An 18,732-nucleotide genomic window follows, 5' to 3' on the forward strand; every position below is an offset into this window, starting at 1 on the left:
GTGGAGGTGTGTGAGTTGCATGGGTGGAGCTATCTTACCTTGAACTCGAGCTCCATGCCTGTCACATGCTCGCCGGCCTCCACCTGCGCCAGCCGCTGGATGTATGAGAAGAGGCTACGGGCGGCCACCTCCGTGTTGCCGCAGGCTACCGCCTCCAGGAGGGCGTCGTGGATGAAGCCGTACTGGTCCTCCGTCTGGACCATGTAGTTGCGCTGGGAACGCATCAGGGTCACGTGACCGTAGATATCCACCGTCTTCTCGTGTTTGATCCGCTCCAGCATGGCGTCGATCACGATGAAGCAGCCGGTCCGGCCCACGCCGGCACTGCACGCACACACACACACAACCACACACACACACACACACACACACACACACCACCAGACGGAAGGAAGGAATGAACTTCAAACAGCTGGTAGGGGGTTCTAAGGCCCCTCTACTGATCACACCACGTATTTTATGCATTAAGGATTAATATAAACACAATATTCATTTAAAAATTTCAGAAAGCTTGGCACAGGATAAATATGAATTCTTGGCCTAGCCGAAGGGAGCAGGTGTTATAATAGTGTGTTTTAATGAGTCAGAGCTGATCCTCAGTGCATGGCCTTTATTCTTTACACCAAAGCAGAGTGAGTTACACTGGAAATAGTTTAAGATGGCATGAGAAAAAGAGTGAGAGAGTGAGTGGGCAAAACCTTCAGCCAGACACCTCTGAGTTAGTCCTAAAACTACCAACTGTACACAGCACCACAGTGCTGTCGCCCTGTGTCACTATACTAGACCTAGACCTGTACTAGACCTCTCCCTTGGGGGTAGCTAAGAGGGGGTGGGCATTGAAATGTGGGTGGGGCACTGTGGAAGTGGGCGGAGCCTCATCGGTCCAGGCTCGGTGCATATTGTGGCACCTGCAGTGTGCGATGATGGGGCCAGCATCAGGGGGGTTACAGGTCTTCACCCTCCTCAGGAAGGCCAGGAAAGGGGTGGGGTACTCTGGCACCCCGTGGTCCGGCCACGCCGTGAACTGGAACTGACGTACCTCCCGTTTTTCACTAGAACCATTCTGAAGAGAATAGAGAGAAAGAGAGAGAGAAGGAGAGATGAATCTTAAATTCAGCATTTCAGCTGCACTGTATTGGGTTGGGTGGGCACCGAGGAGATCTGAGCAGGCGGAGGGAGGCGGGACAGAAAGAAACAAACAGAATGTTAGTGGTCAGAATGTCAGATGACTGGCATGGGGACTCAGAACCTCTGTCCTTAACAATACAGCAAAGTTTCACATCACAAAACACGTGCATGCCCACCTGAGAGAGAACAGAGCTGACAAAGAGAGAGACAGACAGACATACAGACAGTTAGACAGACAGACAGACAGACAGTTAGACAGACAGTTAGACAGACAGACAGTTAGACAGACAGACAGACATACAGACAGTTAGACAGACAGACAGTTAGACAGTTACAGACAGACAGACAGTTAGACAGTTACAGACAGACAGACAGACAGACAGACAGTTAGACAGACAGACAGACAGACAGACAGACAGACAGACAGACAGACAGACTCTCACTGTTCTGTCCCCAAGTTTTTCCTTTTCTCTTAAGAGTGAGATTCTGCGTTTCAACACCACTGCATCTCCTACAGACGCTTCTCCATAAATAAACGACATAATTAAATGCTAAAACCCCCCCTCACCCCCCCACCACCGCCGGCTGCCTCCTGCTGCGTGTCTCTCTGTACTGCGTACCTATGTGGCACTGTATTGAAGAATTCATACCCATAGATGTCTGTTACACACACACACGCGCGCACACACACACACACACACACAAGCACACACGGACGCACACACACACACACGCACACGCACACTTCCCACCTGCAGCCTAAATAAGTGTCTGCACTAAAAGAGAATATGCATTTAATATTTTTTCCCGCAGATCTGCTTTGCTCTTCCCTGGGGAACCCAAAGGGGGCGCCAGTGAGCGCCCCGGGCATTAGTATTCAGCCTTGGTCAGAGTGTACGTCCCAACGATCACCATCCATCCTGCTGACCGCCAGGCGTCCGTGAGACAGCGTGTGGCCAATTACCTAGCGAGCTCTCTTCTGCTGCTCACCAGGCTAAGTGCTCTGCTGCTCCACAAGCCGCGTTAGAAGATGATAGATCAGAGAGGCAGCAGACAGAAAGGTTACGCGTTTATTGGTACATTTGTGCCTGTGTGCCTGAGTGTGTGTGTGTGTGTGTGTGTGTGTGGATGAGTGGGGTGTTTCTTGGGAGAAAACACAGGGGAGAACGAGGACGAGGATGGAGAAGAGAATCTGAGAAAGCCCTTCTAGACACGCCTCACCTGTTCCCAGCATTCATGTTCATTTCTCCTTATACTATAGTGTTGAGAATCCCCACAGAGCAATGTGTTCAGCTCCTGAGGGAAATGTTGTGTGTGTGTGTGTGTGTGTGTGTGTGTGTGTGTGTGTGTGTGTGTGTGTGTGTGTGTGTGTGTGTGTGTGTGTGTGTGTGTGTGTGTGTGTGTGTGAAAGAGAAAGGGACAGACACTGTTTTTACCGCGTAAGAGGCTAGGAACACAGCTTTTCTCCTGGTGGTTAGGAGAGAGAGAGAGGTGGGTTTGTCGGTTGTACGCCCATCTCCTCTGCACAACTCAAAGATGGAGTTCGTGCCTCTTTTCAAAGGCGAGCCTTCAGTTTCACTCTTTAACAGCTCCCAATTTGTTTGGAAGCTCCTAGCTCCTAAAAGCAGGAGATATCTGGGTAGCTGTACACAAGACTTTAGTCTCGGTTCACTCAGCAAGTCTTTCAAGTGCCTCACGGTACAATAAAGTTGCTAAAGCTGACATCACACGGCCATGTCAAACACTACGTGAGCCATTATAATAATCAGTATAATAACCTTTAATGGAATATTTGGAATAGTACAGTAGTTCTTTGATGTTCAGGAAAAATATAGCCATCATGTAAGCCCAAAGTGGCTATGTCTAGTGATCTGTCGCTTTGGTAAGTTTAGACCCAAACTGTGGCGATGCTACAAGGTTCTGCTCATGGCTTGATCCCAGAATGATTTCAGCGTGGCCCTAGCACTGTTCTTCTGGAACGTTCTATCAACAACTTTTTGGCTGCGATCTCAAAATGGTTTGAAAATGTTTGCGTGCAAAAATATATATTTTTAAACGCTCAGTCATTTCCATGCCTGGCCTTCTCTACAGGCCACATTTGTTCAGTGTCGGCTGGAGTTCCTACCTTGTGTAAGGAGAAGGTTCTCACGCAGAACGTGGCCAGCTCGATGGTGTCCAGCAGGGTGACCTGCGTCATGCCGTACGTTTCTGTACCCCGGCTGGGCCAGTACTGGTCACACTTGATCTGCAGGCAGATGGAGAGACGTTCGATATGAACAGCCCTGAGGCGGAGGAGGGAATCCACGGTTCTAGACGCGGCGAGCGAGTTTATTAGCAGAGTGCAGCAGGGCGTTTTATCTGATGACAGCTCTACCGACACTGCGCGCTGAATCACTGGCTAACACGTCAATCACTTTCTGAACGGCTGATTTTTGTCTTGTGAATTTAGTGTGTGGATGAAGGGAAAAATTGCCCATATCCCTACAGTAAGCCTCCTTTTAAATAACTGTCAAACAACAGGCTCCTCACAGCCACATAAACACATGTTTAAACAGGACTGAGGTTACCCTCTTTAATCCATGCTCAGCTGTGAGATGCTCAGTGAACTGACTGACAAATTCGGACGAATCAGCATGCAGGCTGCTCACTTCCTGTCCCGCCCCTGTCCCATCCCCCTGCCCCCTGCTGGCTGCAGCGCTACTGTACACCCTGTGGGAGGGGCGGATGGGAGGGGCGGATGGGTGGGGCGGATGGGTGGGGCTTTAGTCCCTGCAGAGGAGGCTCTTATTCAAGTTCTCAGTGGACAGAGGGGCAGTGGGGGCATGTAAGTGAGGGTGGGGGGGAGGAGGAGCTTGGGGAGCTGCCCCACAGTGAGTGGGAGAGGGGCATTTGGAGGGGTAGCTGGGTCTGGGTGACGGCACTTGGTGAAATGAAGCCGTCCCTGCTGAGGGACTCTCGAAGCCAATGCGGCCCAGCGGGATAGGGGCTGAAGAACTCCCTCTTTGTCCCACCTCCATCTCCACCTCCACCTCCACCTCCATCTCCACCTCCATCTCCATCTCCACCTCCATCTCCGTTACACAGCGGTGACGTTGCAGCGTGGATGAAGCGTGGGAACTCTTTCTACCAGACGCGGCCCGAGACTCAAACCTCCCATAAATGCCACCCAACCTGTGGCGCTCCAGCCGCAATGCTCAAACACTCCGAACAACGCAAAATGTGTCAAACACAAGACAGCAAGCGCCGTGTTATCATCCATAACGGAGGCATAAAAGGGTTAGAATGAACGAGTCCCTGGCGGAGGTGCTGTGGGTCGTCATTTCTCACCCGTGATTTCTCCTCTAATCGGGTCATCATGACCACAGTAGCTGCTCTCTGCTCCCACACCATCCTCCAGAAGTCCCCAAACGTCTCGGGCAGAGGGCCCTGTGTGGCGATGTAGGCGTTCTGCTTCCTGTAGCCGTCGATGTAGTTCGCGTTGATGTAGTCGCTGCCCGCGATGCCTGCAGAGAAAGAGGAGGCGGCGAAACTGTAGGCAGGGAAGCCAAAATGGCGGACACCGGGCAGAGCTGCTCACAAGTTCAGTACCAAAATGCCGGGCGTTGTGAAATACAGACGCCGTGAAACACAGACAGCGGCAGGCAAGAAACAGGCTCATAAGCACTTTGGATAGAAATCAATCATAGAAAATAATTCCGCAATGGGTCTGGCTTTCTCTCACTGGCACTGGTGGGCTGATTTAGGGTTTGAGCCAGACCGGGATACAAGCTGGAATTAGACCGGGCTAGAAATCACCCTGTTCTCTCCCACGCAGACCCCCAGGCCTCTCCTGCCATCATGGCCTACAGTAAATCTCTTCCTAAAGTGGGGCCAGTTGGCCTTGACTCTCTGAGCCCTCTGAGCTGCAGATTGGGGAGGTGTTCGGGGGCTGGACGCTGTGGTTTCACCTCCATGACACAGAGGAGATATAAAGCAGCCAACGTGCACTGTGTGCTTCCAGACTGAAAAATCCAGACAAATGTTTTAAGTGATTCAAATCTTTAAATGGCATTTAAAGCTTGGAAACTAATTTCAGTGAACCATAACAGTCATTAGATAAAAAAGGTTATGTTTTGGTACACCAAACCCAAAAGTAAACATGATTTTCATTCTGTAAACACAATTCACAACTAAGTCTACTTTTGGCTTTGTGAGATCTCTAATAACAGAACTGAGTGGTATGAAAATGGTCTCAGGCAAGAGGAGAAATGATTTCTGAACACAAAAGATTACAATGTCAGTTGTTGTCAGGGGTGGTTTTAAAGCCATTATACATCTTCCAAAACAATAAAAGTGTGTTTAGTGTTCGTGAGGTGCCCAAGCACAGGACCACACTAACACACTGTTGCGCTCATGATTTAAGAGCGCTCAGTACACTTGATGAGGTGCGTTTTCAAGCCCCAAGTAAGAAATGGGGAAAGTGAGCAGTGTTCACTTGCAGATGGGGCATGGGGGACGGGGGCATGTGGTGGGGGTGTGGGGGTGTCTGTCAGGGTGGGGAGTGTGGGGGTGACTGCTAGGGTGGGGTGTGTGGGGTAGTTGTGTGTAGGGGTGTCTGCTTGTGTGGTGTAGTTGTGTGTAGTGGTATTTGCTAGGGTGGGGTGTGTGGGGTAGTTGTGTGTAGGGGTGTCTGCTTGTGTGGGGTAGTTGTGTGTAGTGGTATTTGCTAGGGTGGGGTGTGTGGGGTAGTTGTGTGTAGGGGTGTCTGCTTGTGTGGGGTAGTTGTGTGTAGTGGTATTTGCTAGGGTGGGGTGTGTGGGATAGTTGTGTGTAGGGGTGTCTGCTTGTGTGGGGTGTGTGGGGTAGTTGTGTGTGGTGGTATTTGCTAGGGTGGGGTGTGTGGGGTAGTTGTGTGTGGTGGTATCTGCTAGGGTGGGGTGTGTGGGGGTATCTGCTAGGATGGGGTGTGTAGTGGGTAGTTGTGGGGGGGTATCTGCTAGGGTGGGGTGTGTAGTGGGGTAGTTGTGTGGTCGGTATCTGCTAGGGTGGGGTGTGTAGTGGGGTAGTTGTGTGTGGGGGGGTATCTGCTAGGGTGGGGTGTGTGGGGTAGTTGTGTGTGGGGGTATCTGCTAGGGTGGGGTGTGTAGTGGGGTAGTTGTGTGGGGGGGTATCTGCTAGGGTGGGGTGTGTAGTGGGGTAGTTGTGTGTGGGGGGGTATCTGCTAGGGTGGGGTGTGTAGTGGGGTAGTTGTGTGTGGGGGGTATCTGCTAGGGTGGGGTGTGTGGGGTAGTTGTGTGGGGGGTATCTGCTAGGGTGGGGTGTGTAGTGGGGTAGTTGTGTGTGGGGGGGGGGTATCTGCTAGGGTGGGGTGTGTGGGGTAGTTGTGTGGGGGGGTATCTGCTAGGGTGGGGTGTGTGGGGTAGTTGTGTGTGGGGGGGTATCTGCTAGGGTGGGGTGTGTGGGGGTGTTGTGTGTGGGGGGGTATCTGCTAGGGTGGGGTGTGTGGGGGTATCTGCTAGGGTGGGGTGTGTAGTGGGGTAGTTGTGTGGGGGGTATCTGCTAGGGTGGGGTGTGTAGTGGGGTAGTTGTGTGGTTGGTATCTGCTAGGGTGGGGTGTGTAGTGGGGTAGTTGTGTGGGGGGTATCTGCTAGGGTGGGGTGTGTGGGGTAGTTGTGTGGGGGGTATCTGCTAGGGTGGGGTGTGTAGTGGGGTAGTTGTGTGGGGGGTATCTGCTAGGGTGGGGTGTGTAGTGGGGTAGTTGTGTGGTTGGTATCTGCTAGGGTGGGGTGTGTGGGGTAGTTGTGTGGGGGGTATCTGCTAGGGTGGGGTGTGTGGGGTAGTTGTGTGTGGGGGGGTATCTGCTAGGGTGGGGTGTGTGGGGTAGTTGTGTGGGGGGGTATCTGCTAGGGTGGGGTGTGTGGGGTAGTTGTGTGTGGGGGGGTATCTGCTAGGGTGGGGTGTGTGGGGGTATCTGCTAGGGTGGGGTGTGTAGTGGGGTAGTTGTGTGGGGGGTATCTGCTAGGGTGGGGTGTGTAGTGGGGTAGTTGTGTGGGGGGTATCTGCTAGGGTGGGGTGTGTAGTGGGGTAGTTGTGTGGTTGGTATCTGCTAGGGTGGGGTGTGTGGGGTAGTTGTGTGGGGGGTATCTGCTAGGGTGGGGTGTGTGGGGTAGTTGTGTGGGGGGTATCTGCTAGGGTGGGGTAGTTGTGTGGGGGGTATCTGCTAGGGTGGGGTGTGTAGTGGGGTAGTTGTGTGGTGGGTATCTGCTAGGGTGGGGTGTGTAGTGGGGTAGTTGTGTGGGGGGTATCTGCTAGGGTGGGGTGTGTAGTGGGGTAGTTGTGTGGGGGGTATCTGCTAGGGTGGGGTGTGTAGTGGGGTAGTTGTGTGGGGGGTATCTGCTAGGGTGGGGTGTGTAGTGGGGTAGTTGTGTGGGGGGGTATCTGCTAGGGTGGGGAGTGTAGTGGGGTAGTTGTGTGGGGGGGTATCTGCTAGGGTGGGGTGTGTAGTGGGGTAGTTGTGTGGGGGGTATCTGCTAGGGTGGGGTGTGTAGTGGGGTAGTTGTGTGGGGGGTATCTGCTAGGGTGGGGTGTGTAGTGGGGTAGTTGTGTGGGGAGTATCTGCTAGGGTGGGGTGTGTAGTGGGGTAGTTGTGTGGGGGGTATCTGCTAGGGTGGGGTGTGTAGTGGGGTAGTTGTGTGGGGGGTATCTGCTAGGGTGGGGTGTGTAGTGGGGTAGTTGTGTGGGGGGTATCTGCTAGGGTGGGGTGTGTAGTGGGGTAGTTGTGTGGGGGGTATCTGCTAGGGTGGGGTGTGTAGTGGGGTAGTTGTGTGGGGGGTATCTGCTAGGGTGGGGTGTGTGGGGTAGTTGTGTGGGGGGTATCTGCTAGGGTGGGGTGTGTGGGGTAGTTGTGTGGGGGGTATCTGCTAGGGTGGGGTGTGTAGTGGTGTTGGGGATCAGAGCTTCAGTCTCAGCCAGGAGAATGAGAGGAACTGCGTAAACAACTTGCCCCACCAGCACAGTAAACACCAAATAAATAAATAACCAAATAAAAAATCATGGAAATTTCAAAGGTGATTAATTTCTGTATTTATGGGCGCTGTGTTTGTGATGGTTTTGTTACGGCGTGTTAAGGCCCTGCTAAACAGAGCTGTTACCTACAGGGGTGAGCAGGCAGGTAAAGGAGTCAAGGCTGGAGGAAACTAGGAGCAGAGATGAAGGAGAACTAAACTGAGCAGAGCGAAAGCATCAGCAGCTCCAGGACCTGTGAAGGATGTGAGGTGTTGCTTCTCTGAGGACCAGGAGTTAGGGAGAAGAACACCGCTCCTGCCTGCTGGTGCTCGCTATTTCAGAACCACACCTTATTTACAAGAAACACTAAATACCGCTACACTGTGTGAACTTTCTGGGGAGTTCCTTACAAAAGACAATTTAACAAAATTTACATAAAAAACACTCCAAACATTCAGTGTTAAGTGTTCTTAAGGCATGGTGAGAATAGAGAGACACCTCAGAGTCCCCATTATTCATCTATCAGCTTATGTTGTAGCACAGCACATATTACACACATTGCACATTACATGCATGCCTTAGATCCTTGGACAGTAACAGAGAGGATTGTGGGAAGTGTAGTTGCGTGGAAACTGACCGTCGATGGGTGCCAGGATGACGCGGGAGTGGTCGTAGGCGATGACGTTGGCGTAGCGGTTCTTGGGCTTGTTAACCTCCAGGTTGGAGTGTTCCCAGGTGAACTGCTGTCCTGGGTCGATGGACTGCGGGTGGGGGAGGAGATAACACCGTCAGAGGCGTGGCCTCACGCCCGGCACCCCAGACACCGGCGACACCGGCTCTGTCCACTGCACACGCGCTCGGGCTCCCTCGCATCCCCAGACACTCCCCCTTTGGGGGTGGGTAGTGGCCCGTGGCCCGGCACTGAAATTAAATGCCAGCACTAGGACCCTGCAGCCCACTCCTCTCAGACAGACCACTCCACTGGCAGAGAATAATAGCATCAGGAATATTGATAAAGGATTCTGCGCTTCCCCTGAGGAGAAATAGATGTGGCTGAAGTGGTGTGTGTGTGTGTGTGTGTGTGTGTGTGTGTGTGTGTGTGTGTGTGTATCCAGCTGCCCTAACGCTTGCAAGATAAATTCTGTCGCACTCCTTATATGAGAAATTCTGAATAAATATTCTATTCGCCGTCAGGGTAATTTAGTATTCCATTATGTTTGGGGTTGCAGGCTCTCCCCTCTCCAGCTTTGGGGCTTGAAGGATGTTTTCATTTAGGTGTGTGGCAATGCAAGCTGAAACTGAGGCTAAATAAGGCACAATAAAAGGTTTGATGTAGCAGCCTCCTCTACAGTGATTACAGCCAGGATCACTGTTGCCACTAACTATGCCTGCTCGCTCCACACTCCCCCTGCTGGAGGGGGCACCTCACTGCAACATGGGTGGGACTGTATTCAGGAATATTTTAAGATTTACAATATGAATTTAAGATTAATTGAAAATGATACAATTTAGTTTATTTCACTCTGTGAATTCTCAAAGTGGAGTAAAGCAAATATTTTAGAAATCTTTAACTGAACCGAAATGAAAGAGAGGCCAACTCTACCGGAGTCCTTTTCCCTCAGAAACTCAAAGTGCTTGTGGCTGGTGAGTTGACTCTTGCTGGACAGTGGAAGACAGATGGTGACTGTCATAACCTCAGCAGCTTCGGTCTAACTCCTCTGTTAGAACATTTCTAAGTGCTGCCTGCTCTTGCACTATATAACAATCCATGCCATTGTGCAAAACTATGAGCCGTCTGAAATGGAATTTCTCTCCCTTACCTTAAAAAGAACAAAGAAGCATTCTTCTCTCTCTGATCTCTCTGTCTGTCTGTCTGTCTGTCTCTCTCTCTCTCTCTCTCTCTCTCTCTCTCTCTCCTTTAGCACAGCTTGCCACTAAAAACCAATTAGTCAGCAACTGGGGTGCCCGGCTTGGCACACCAAGGTGCACAGATGAGAAGCCGTTCATCATGAAAATAATAAAATTAAAAGAACAAAAATAAATCAGTCATTTGTTCCTTCTAGAGAGAACAAGTGTGTGAGAGTAAGAACATTATCTTGCATTTCTCTCTTTAGTTCTACATGGTAATCAGAAGGCGCACTGGTGGGCGGGGCTTGGGTCACTGATTGGTCGAGTGTGCAGTTCTTTGAAGTTTTGCTTTGTGACACGCCTTCTTCTTCTTGTCTACTCTCACCTGCTACAGTAACAAACTACACCGAAGCTATACACACTATTTCTTTATTGCTGGTAATAGCTAATATGTTATGGTACATGGCAATGTTGTACAACATTGTAGTAATAAAGAACAATTAGACCAGAGTTACAGATATGATATGGGACTGTAGGCTGTGAAAGTGCCATGCAAGAGGAGCACACATCTCTATCTGCCCATCAGGATGGGTCCACAGCTGCCACAGGCCCGGTTCCAGGCTGGGGGGCTGTTGCGGGCCTTAGAGTGGCTGTCTCCAGGTTACGAGACGGATCGGAGAATATGCCGAGATTACACACCCACTTTACGAAGCAAGAGCTTCAGGCAGAACCGTTCTGATATTCATCTCTCAACGAGGGGTTATGAAAAGATGTGTTTCTATCTCTTATGGTTATGCCTCATAGACTTCTCTGAACCCTAACAGAAAAGGGGAAACTTTTATGTCACATTACCTCTTCACCCTGGGTTCATGGACACATGTTATTAAAGGGTAGAAGATCAGAATCCAGTGAGCAGAGAGAGAAAATATAACCTCTGACATTTAATCACACGGGGAACGAATTTTTAAAATTGAAATTTCACAGTTGTGGATGTGAGGAGCATTATCTCTACAAAATGATCTCAACTCACGTCTCGCCTCCCAGAATTTTATTCAGGGTTGTGTTTAGGTGCTGAGCTCCGTAAGAGCTCCTCATTTTAAAGACTCTTGTATTGTTAGCGACAAAACCCAAAGCAGTCTTACCAAACCTAATCTTAAAGATGAAATTCTCAGCTAGCTGCCTCGTACCCCTGCAACAGCACCTAACTGCCCCTACTGCACCTAACTGCCCCGACCTCGTACCCCTGAGACAGTACTAGATGCCTCTACCTCGTACTCCTGTGAAAGCTTCAGGTTGTCATTGGCCTTGAGAAGCTCCGTATGCTCAGCCAGTTCTGCGATGGGGATGGGTGGGTGGTTCATCATACCTGCAAACCCAGATGGGAGTGAGAGACACCGAGAAAGAGAGAGACAGACAAAGAAAGCAAGAGAGATGTCAGTTTAGCTGCAGGTCAGGTCAGATCATAGTGGATCACCATGCCTTTTCAGAGGGGTGGGGGTAGGTTGGTGGTGCTAAGGTTGCTGTGGGTATCGGCTGGCACATTGAACTACATGCAAGGCTGGACTGGGTGGGTGGTTGGGGCAGTGAGATTAGGGAACACATTAAATCAGTCAGGATGGAGCCAGCGATGGCAGAGGTTAGGTGAGACATTTGACCAGGCCAGGGCTCTGAATTCCGATTCTGGACACTTACCATTGTCCTACACCTCATGCAAACCTACTGTGTTTATACAAAGAAAATAAAGGAAACCTGTGGGCGACTGCCAAGATGACAGAGAAACCACAGACCAATTACTTTTTAATGCCACTGGGACACACTGCTCTTAATAGATAGCATCACGGTGATGAGATTTTGGGAACTATGATAATAAAAAGCGAGAAGGCCCAGAGCATATATCAGCACATGCCTGATTTATGCAGCTCAGACAATCCCATATATTCCTCTGCAAGCTCAGGAATAATATTTTCTTCTGCAAAAAACAACAGCAAAATCTCTTCAAACAGACTAACAAAATCAATGACTTGGAACAGCTTCAAAAATTAGCTTGGAGAAATATTTCCCGCTCTACACAGCGTCTCGCAATCTGGAAATATCAATAGAATAAGAATTTTATCTAATGTGCATCATGAATCAAAACTTTTCCAATTTTTTATAAAAGTAGAAATGGATGTAACTAAAAGACCAATTTGCATTTACTTTGGGTCATAAAAAAGAAAAAAAAAAAAACCTTGCGTGTTCTCATCATTGCGTGTTCTCATCATTTCCTGTTATTATGTCCCAAGGTAAGTCCTAAGGTAAGCAGACAAGCCCAGAGGTCCTGTCTGCTTCCCCAGCAAGGACCTCCCCTGGTTTCTCTGACACCATTTGTGCAAGTAGACTTCTGATGAGTGGGCGGAGCCTTTGCCAGAGATGATGGGGGAGGAGCACTTGGCTAGGCCAATGAGAAATGGAGGTCTGACTGAGCAAATGGAGGGTGGGGCCCTGGCCTGGACTAAAGCAGGGTGGAGCCCTGGCCTGGACTAAAGCAGGGTGGGGCCCTGGCCTGGACTAAAGCAGGGTGGGGCCCTGGCCTGGACTAAAGCAGGGTGGGGCCCTGGCCTGGACTAAAGCAGGGTGGAGCCCTGGCCTGGACTAAAGCAGGGTGGGGCCCTGGCCTGGACTAAAGCAGGGTGGAGCCCTGGCCTGGACTAAAGCAGGGTGGAGCCCTGGCCTGGACTAAAGCAGGGTGGGGCCCTGGCCTGGACTAAAGCAGGGTGGGGCCCTGGCCTGGACTAAAGCAGGGTGGAGCCCTGGCCTGGACTAAAGCAGGGTGGGGCCCTGGCCTGGACTAAAGCAGGGTGGGGCCCTGGCCTGGACTAAAGCAGGGTGGGGCCCTGGCCTGGACTAAAGCAGGGTGGGGCCCTGGCCTGGACTAAAGCAGGGTGGGGCCCTGGCCTGGACTAAAGCAGGGTGGGGCCCTGGCCTGGACTAAAGCAGGGTGGAGCCCTGGCCTGGACTAAAGCAGGGTGGGGCCCTGGCCTGGGTTGACTGTGGGGAGGGAGCCCAGACCTGAGCTCACGGGTGGGGGTGTGGGGGGGTAGTTGTGGGGCAGTGATGCCTAGATCTGGGGTGGGGTGGTCTCAGGGTGAGACAGTGCAAGTGCTCACAGCTTCACTCCACTGTAGCCAAAGCTTAGCAAGCACCGTGTCTCCCACGCCCTCTCTCTACCCAACTGGCTAATGATGTGAACATCAACTATTAGTGCTAATGCCCTCCTGAATGCCTCCAAACACCAACGGCTAGCACAGTTATGCTACAACGTGTTTGGCTGTTAAAAAAAAATCAGACGCTGGCGGGCGTCTCCCAAATGGTGTCGAGCGCTCGGGGAGTTGATCTCATTATGAGCATAACACTGTCCGTGTCGTATAAAACAGGCGGGAAAGGGCATATTGTCTTTTTATGCCTGCTTGAGAAACCCGGCCCTAATCCTCATCCCAGCATCTATACGAGCGTTTGAGCCAGTTTGGGGCTTTTACTGTGACAGAGGTCAAAAGTTGGCTAAATGTGGACATCTCTTTCAAAAGTTTCCGCGCTTTAATTAGGTGTGCATAATCTGCATAATCACATTAGCTAGCCTCAATTTCCCCTGCTAATTCACAGCTCTCCGCTCTGCACATCACGCAGTCTGTGGCTCGTGCCCAACCCTTTGCACTTGTAGTTTTTCACGCAAGCGCTATAACGGCTGATGCCATTATGGCCGAAACCACAGGACAGCGTTTTGACATCGGTGCGCAAAGGACCTGATAAATATGCCACCTCATTAAAATAAATGCATAAATAAATGTAAAAAATATCCATTAACATCTCTAAACAGTGAAACAAACCCCAGACCGTGTCTGTTTCCTGCACATGTAGTTCCTTCCATGCTGGTCTGCAGGTGTCATTATGACTCTAGTCTAAAGTCACCCCTGGGCTCAAGGATATTTCATCAGTTTATATTTCACAAAGAAGTTGCATTGATTTTTTTCCCTAGCAACTATTCTATTACTTTTTCGGGCCTCTAAAAGTGAGAGCCCTCAGAAGGGCTTCTTGACTAAATAAATAATAGTAATAAAATAATTATTTCCATTCAACATTACAATATGATTTCTGACATCAGTAAAAGGAGACTAGCTGTTAAAGCTTGAGGAAGAGAGCAACGGAAAATGCTGCATCGCCCCCTACAGGACAGAAGTGGCAGTACGGTCCTGAGTTTAGGGTTCAAATTCAAATGGTCAGAAGTTCTCTGCACCTTGCACCCTTGCCTCAGACTCTGGATTAGTGGTCAGCTCTCTCCACTCCAAAGAGCCCTTCCACTTCCAGCGTGGTACCCTGCTGCCCAGAACCCTGCTGCCCAGAACCCTGCTGCCCAGAACCCTGCTGCCCAGAACCCTGCTGCCCAGAACCCTGCTGCCCAGAACCCTGCTGCCCAGAACCCTGCTGTCGTTTCCTCCACATATCTTTTAGGTTTAGAGCACTTTTCACTCTAAACCTGCGGCTGAGCAAACAACAGCGGCTCAGTGCTCCTATTTCCCACACTGAGGATTTGGACTGTTTACCCAGAAGGATATTCGATACCAATATCCAGACTGCTCTGTGGGGCTCACAGGACGCAAGGTCTTTTTTTTTCCAAGGACAGGTTCCGTCGAGCCTCTGGGTCATAGATTCATCTCTCCGTCCTGGATATTCAACATGTCATCAATAAATGTAAGCAAAACTACCCCCAATTTAGTTTTTACATCACCACACTCGTTATGATGCTGAGAGAGAGAGAGACTTTTCTTTTTTTTTGCCTTGTGCAGTGTTTGAACACACTCATTTGCATATAAAGGGATCTTCGCTGGTCTTGGCGTTGTTCTTGTTTCTCCTTTCAGAACTTGCCCGTGTGAACGTGTGTGTGTGTGTGTGTGTGTGTGTGTCCGCCCGTGTTGGACCAAATGTCAGCCTATTGTCTGCGGAGGATTCCATTAATTCTGCTAGTTATCTCGGCCCGCCGGACGCAGCTGTCGGAGGAGAGGGGAACGGGAGCGGTGAGGGAGACGCAGAGAGGAGGTGCAGGGGAGACACCCACCCCGCTCCTCCCATCTGTGGGTTAAAACGAAACAGCCCATCAGCCGGTGAGAATACAACAACGGCAGGAACGCAGGGCGGCAAACACACGGCGTGTTATGAAAAGGGAGGAATTAGTGCTGAATGTGCAAATTTGACTTTGAGAGGAGCAAAAAAAAAAAAAAACAAACAACAACAAAAAAAAAACTAACAAAAAAACACTATAAATGCATTCAGCGCTATATTCACACAGCACTATCAGATAAACTGGGGGGCAGTGCCAGAACACGAAGCAGAGCAAAAGAAGGCACAAAGCTCAGAGCTGCAGGAACTAACTTTCTGAGTGAAAAGAGGCTTCAGATAGAGGGCTGCTCAGACCAGAATCTGAAAAGAACAGCACACATGAAAAAACAAACCAAAAAAGCCCAAAGACAATTCCTTTAATATACTGATAATCAAATAGGAAGCAAAAATGGAAATCATAATAAAATACAAAACAGACGGATAACAGCTAAATGTCGTCATATGCGGTGAATTCATATTCATGTTCTTTTTTTTTTTAATCTCCTGTGAATTTACCATTCCAGGGTCGGGGAGGGTCCTGAGTGTGGGCTCTCTCAACAGGCACTGAGATAGGCACCAAAGATGATGCGATGTGAATCTAAAACACTCACACCCACCAGCCACCACTCATTACTGCTGGGCCTGTACGCTTCGCCATGGGAACACTGTCCATCGTGGCTCCGTAAGCTACCAGGCAGAAATAACCCAGAGAAGCAATCGCTGTAGCACTGAGGGGTGAGACGGAGGACTATGTGTCCGGGTTCATCATTGTAACATGAAAGAGAATGATGTGGTTTCATGAAATGATGAAGGATCTAAGTCAGGACGTAACCAGCCTTTCACACCATATTATGAAAGCGAACACACCCAAGTTGAACAGCTACGCTGACAGAACGAGTCTTCGGCTCGGAAGGTGCCGGTGGACCACTGACCCAAAGACCCAGAGGTCCATGTTACAGCTGGGTGGGCAGTTACACCGTGTGTGTGTGTGTGTGTGTGTGTGTGTGTGTGTGTGTGTGTGTGTGTGTGTTCGTCATGAGCAGAGGGGAAGGAACGTGGAGGTAGTGTGAGCTGAGGAAGACTTCCACAAGTCAGGCGCTGCCCGTCAGGTTGTCTAAAATCTGGGCAGGCAAAGTGGTACTGGGCTGCTAGGCTCACAGGTGTGTGTGTGTGTGTGTGTGTGTGTGTGTGTGTGTGTGTGTGAGAGAGAGAGAGAGAGAGAGAGAGAGAGATAGATTTGTGTTAAAGCCAGCTTGCTTAAAGAAACAGAAGCAAAGAGAAAGAAAGAATATTGAGAGGAAAATAAACAGGAGAGAACAGTTATTAGACTGAGTGTGTGTGTGTGTGTGTGTGTGTGTGTGTGTGTGTGTGTGTGTGTGTGTGTGTGTGAGATATGGAGCCCTGGGTCATTAAGCAGCCACATCCGTCTGTAATGTCTCACCACAAACAAGCTTAATGACTAAATCTCCAGCCTTCCTCCCCCTGAGACAAGGGGCATTAACGCCCCACACACCTACACCCACACTCCACCCACACCCCACCCACACCCACACTCACACTCCACCCACACACTCACACTCCACCCACACTCCACCCACACCCCACCCACACCCCACCCACACCCACACTCCACCCACACCCACACTCACACTCACACTCCACCCACACCCACACTCACACTCCACCCACACCCACACTCACACTCCACCCACACCCACACTCACACTCACACTCCACCCACACCCCACCCACACCCCACCCACACTCACACTCCACCCACACTCCACCCACACCCCACCCACACCCCACCCACACTCACACTCCACCCACACTCCACCCACACTCACACTCCACCCACACACCCACACCCCACCCACACTCCACCCACACCCCACCCACACCCACACTCCACCCACACCCCACCCACACCCCACCCACACCCACACTCCACCCACACTCCACCCACACACCCACACCCACACTCCACCCACACTCACACTCCACCCACACTCCACCCACACCCCACCCACACCCACACTCCACCCACACCCCACCCACACTCACACCCCACCCACACTCACACCCCCACCCACACCCACACTCCACCCACACCCCACCCACACTCCACCCACACTCACACCCCACCCACACCCACACCCCACCCACACCCCACCCACACCCACACTCCACCCACACCCCACCCACACTCCACCCACACCCCACCCACACTCCACCCACACCCCACTCACACTCACCCCACACCCCACCCACACTCACACTCCACCCACACCCCACCCACACCCCACCCACACCCCACCCACACTCCACCCACACTCACACTCCACACTCACACTCCACACTCACACTCCACCCACACTCCACCCACACCCCACCCACACCCCACCCACACCCACACTCACACTCCACCCACACACTCACACTCCACCCACACCCACACTCCACCCACACTCCACCCACACTCACACTCCACCCACACTCCACCCACACCCCCACCCACACTCACACTCCACCCACACCCCACCCACACCTACACCCACACCCCACCCACTCACACTCCACCCACACCCCACCCACACCTACACCCACACCCCACCCACCCACACTCCACCCAAGCGGCGTGGCGTGGGCATGGTGTGGGCGTGGCGTGACGTGGGCGTGGGCAGCCCTCACCTGTGTGGCACTTGTGTGGACTGAGGTGATCTGCTCTAAAGATGAAGAGCTAATGGAAACACGGCCAAGCCTTCCACAGCCCCCCTAACTGGTCTACAATGTCCATTAAATGAAATCCACCAAGCAAAGAGATAATGGCAACACTCGCTTGGCCAGAACAATGGTGCGAGGAAGACCAATATAGGCCTTATTAAATAAAGTTGGAACACCAACGCCAGGAGGACTTTAAAAAGAGGCTCGTTACATCCTGATGGAAGACGTGCTGGAATGTAGGCGGGACAGAGGGGGGACAGAAACTTGGGGACAACATTCCTTGTCCACCCGTTCTAGAGAGGAGACCTAGCGGATGGAGGAGGAAGGTGTGGGTGAACCGGTCTGGGCTCCACAGGGCGGAGGTAGATGTTCAACCTTGTTCTGAAACGCCATCATCATCGGGCATGCTGAAGTAACCGAGTGAGGGGTGAGGTGTGTGTGTGTGTGTGTGTGTGTGGGGTGCAGGGGGAAGAAAAGATTCCAGAGCGCATGTGAGATGCCTGGTTCTTGAACTTTTCAGCATGCATACTGTTCAGCCATGTGTGAGCGAGAGAGAGAGAGAGAGAGAGAGAGAGAGAGAGAGAGAGAGAGAGAGAGAGAGAGAGAGAGTGTGTGTGTGTGTGTGTGTGTGTGTGTGTGTGTGTGTGTGTGTGTGTGTGTGTGTGTGTGTGTGTGTGTGTGCGCACAGTGAATGTGACATGTACCTGGCGTTTGAAAGTTGATGCGTCTCATCTCCACGGGGTCGGTGGGGTGGTGTGGTGTGATCTCAGCGTTGTTCAGCAAACACTTTGTACGCGGCTCTGACTCCTTCCGCTTGCTGCTTGAAGGAGGGAATCAAATGAACAAAAACAAAGAGCCAGATCACACCGTTAAGATCCGAAATGTCCGCCGGTGGGCGGGGCATGTAGGAATGCAAAT

The 18,732-nt window shown here is 51.2% G+C and overlaps 1 protein-coding gene across 1 annotated transcript in view; it reads right to left on the minus strand.

Moving 5' to 3' along the window:
• Positions 1 to 18,732, minus strand: part of ptprsa (protein tyrosine phosphatase receptor type Sa) — a 115,708-nt gene that overhangs the window by 13,502 nt on the left and 83,474 nt on the right. The window contains 7 exon segments of the mRNA XM_076991638.1: positions 39 to 324; positions 909 to 1,063; positions 3,254 to 3,373; positions 4,456 to 4,631; positions 8,750 to 8,873; positions 11,229 to 11,326; positions 18,519 to 18,634. Coding sequence (XP_076847753.1) covers positions 39 to 324; positions 909 to 1,063; positions 3,254 to 3,373; positions 4,456 to 4,631; positions 8,750 to 8,873; positions 11,229 to 11,326; positions 18,519 to 18,634 — 1,075 coding nt within the window.

Source organism: Brachyhypopomus gauderio, unplaced genomic scaffold (genome assembly GCF_052324685.1).
Source record: "Brachyhypopomus gauderio isolate BG-103 unplaced genomic scaffold, BGAUD_0.2 sc84, whole genome shotgun sequence".
Lineage (NCBI taxonomy): Eukaryota > Metazoa > Chordata > Actinopteri > Gymnotiformes > Hypopomidae > Brachyhypopomus > Brachyhypopomus gauderio.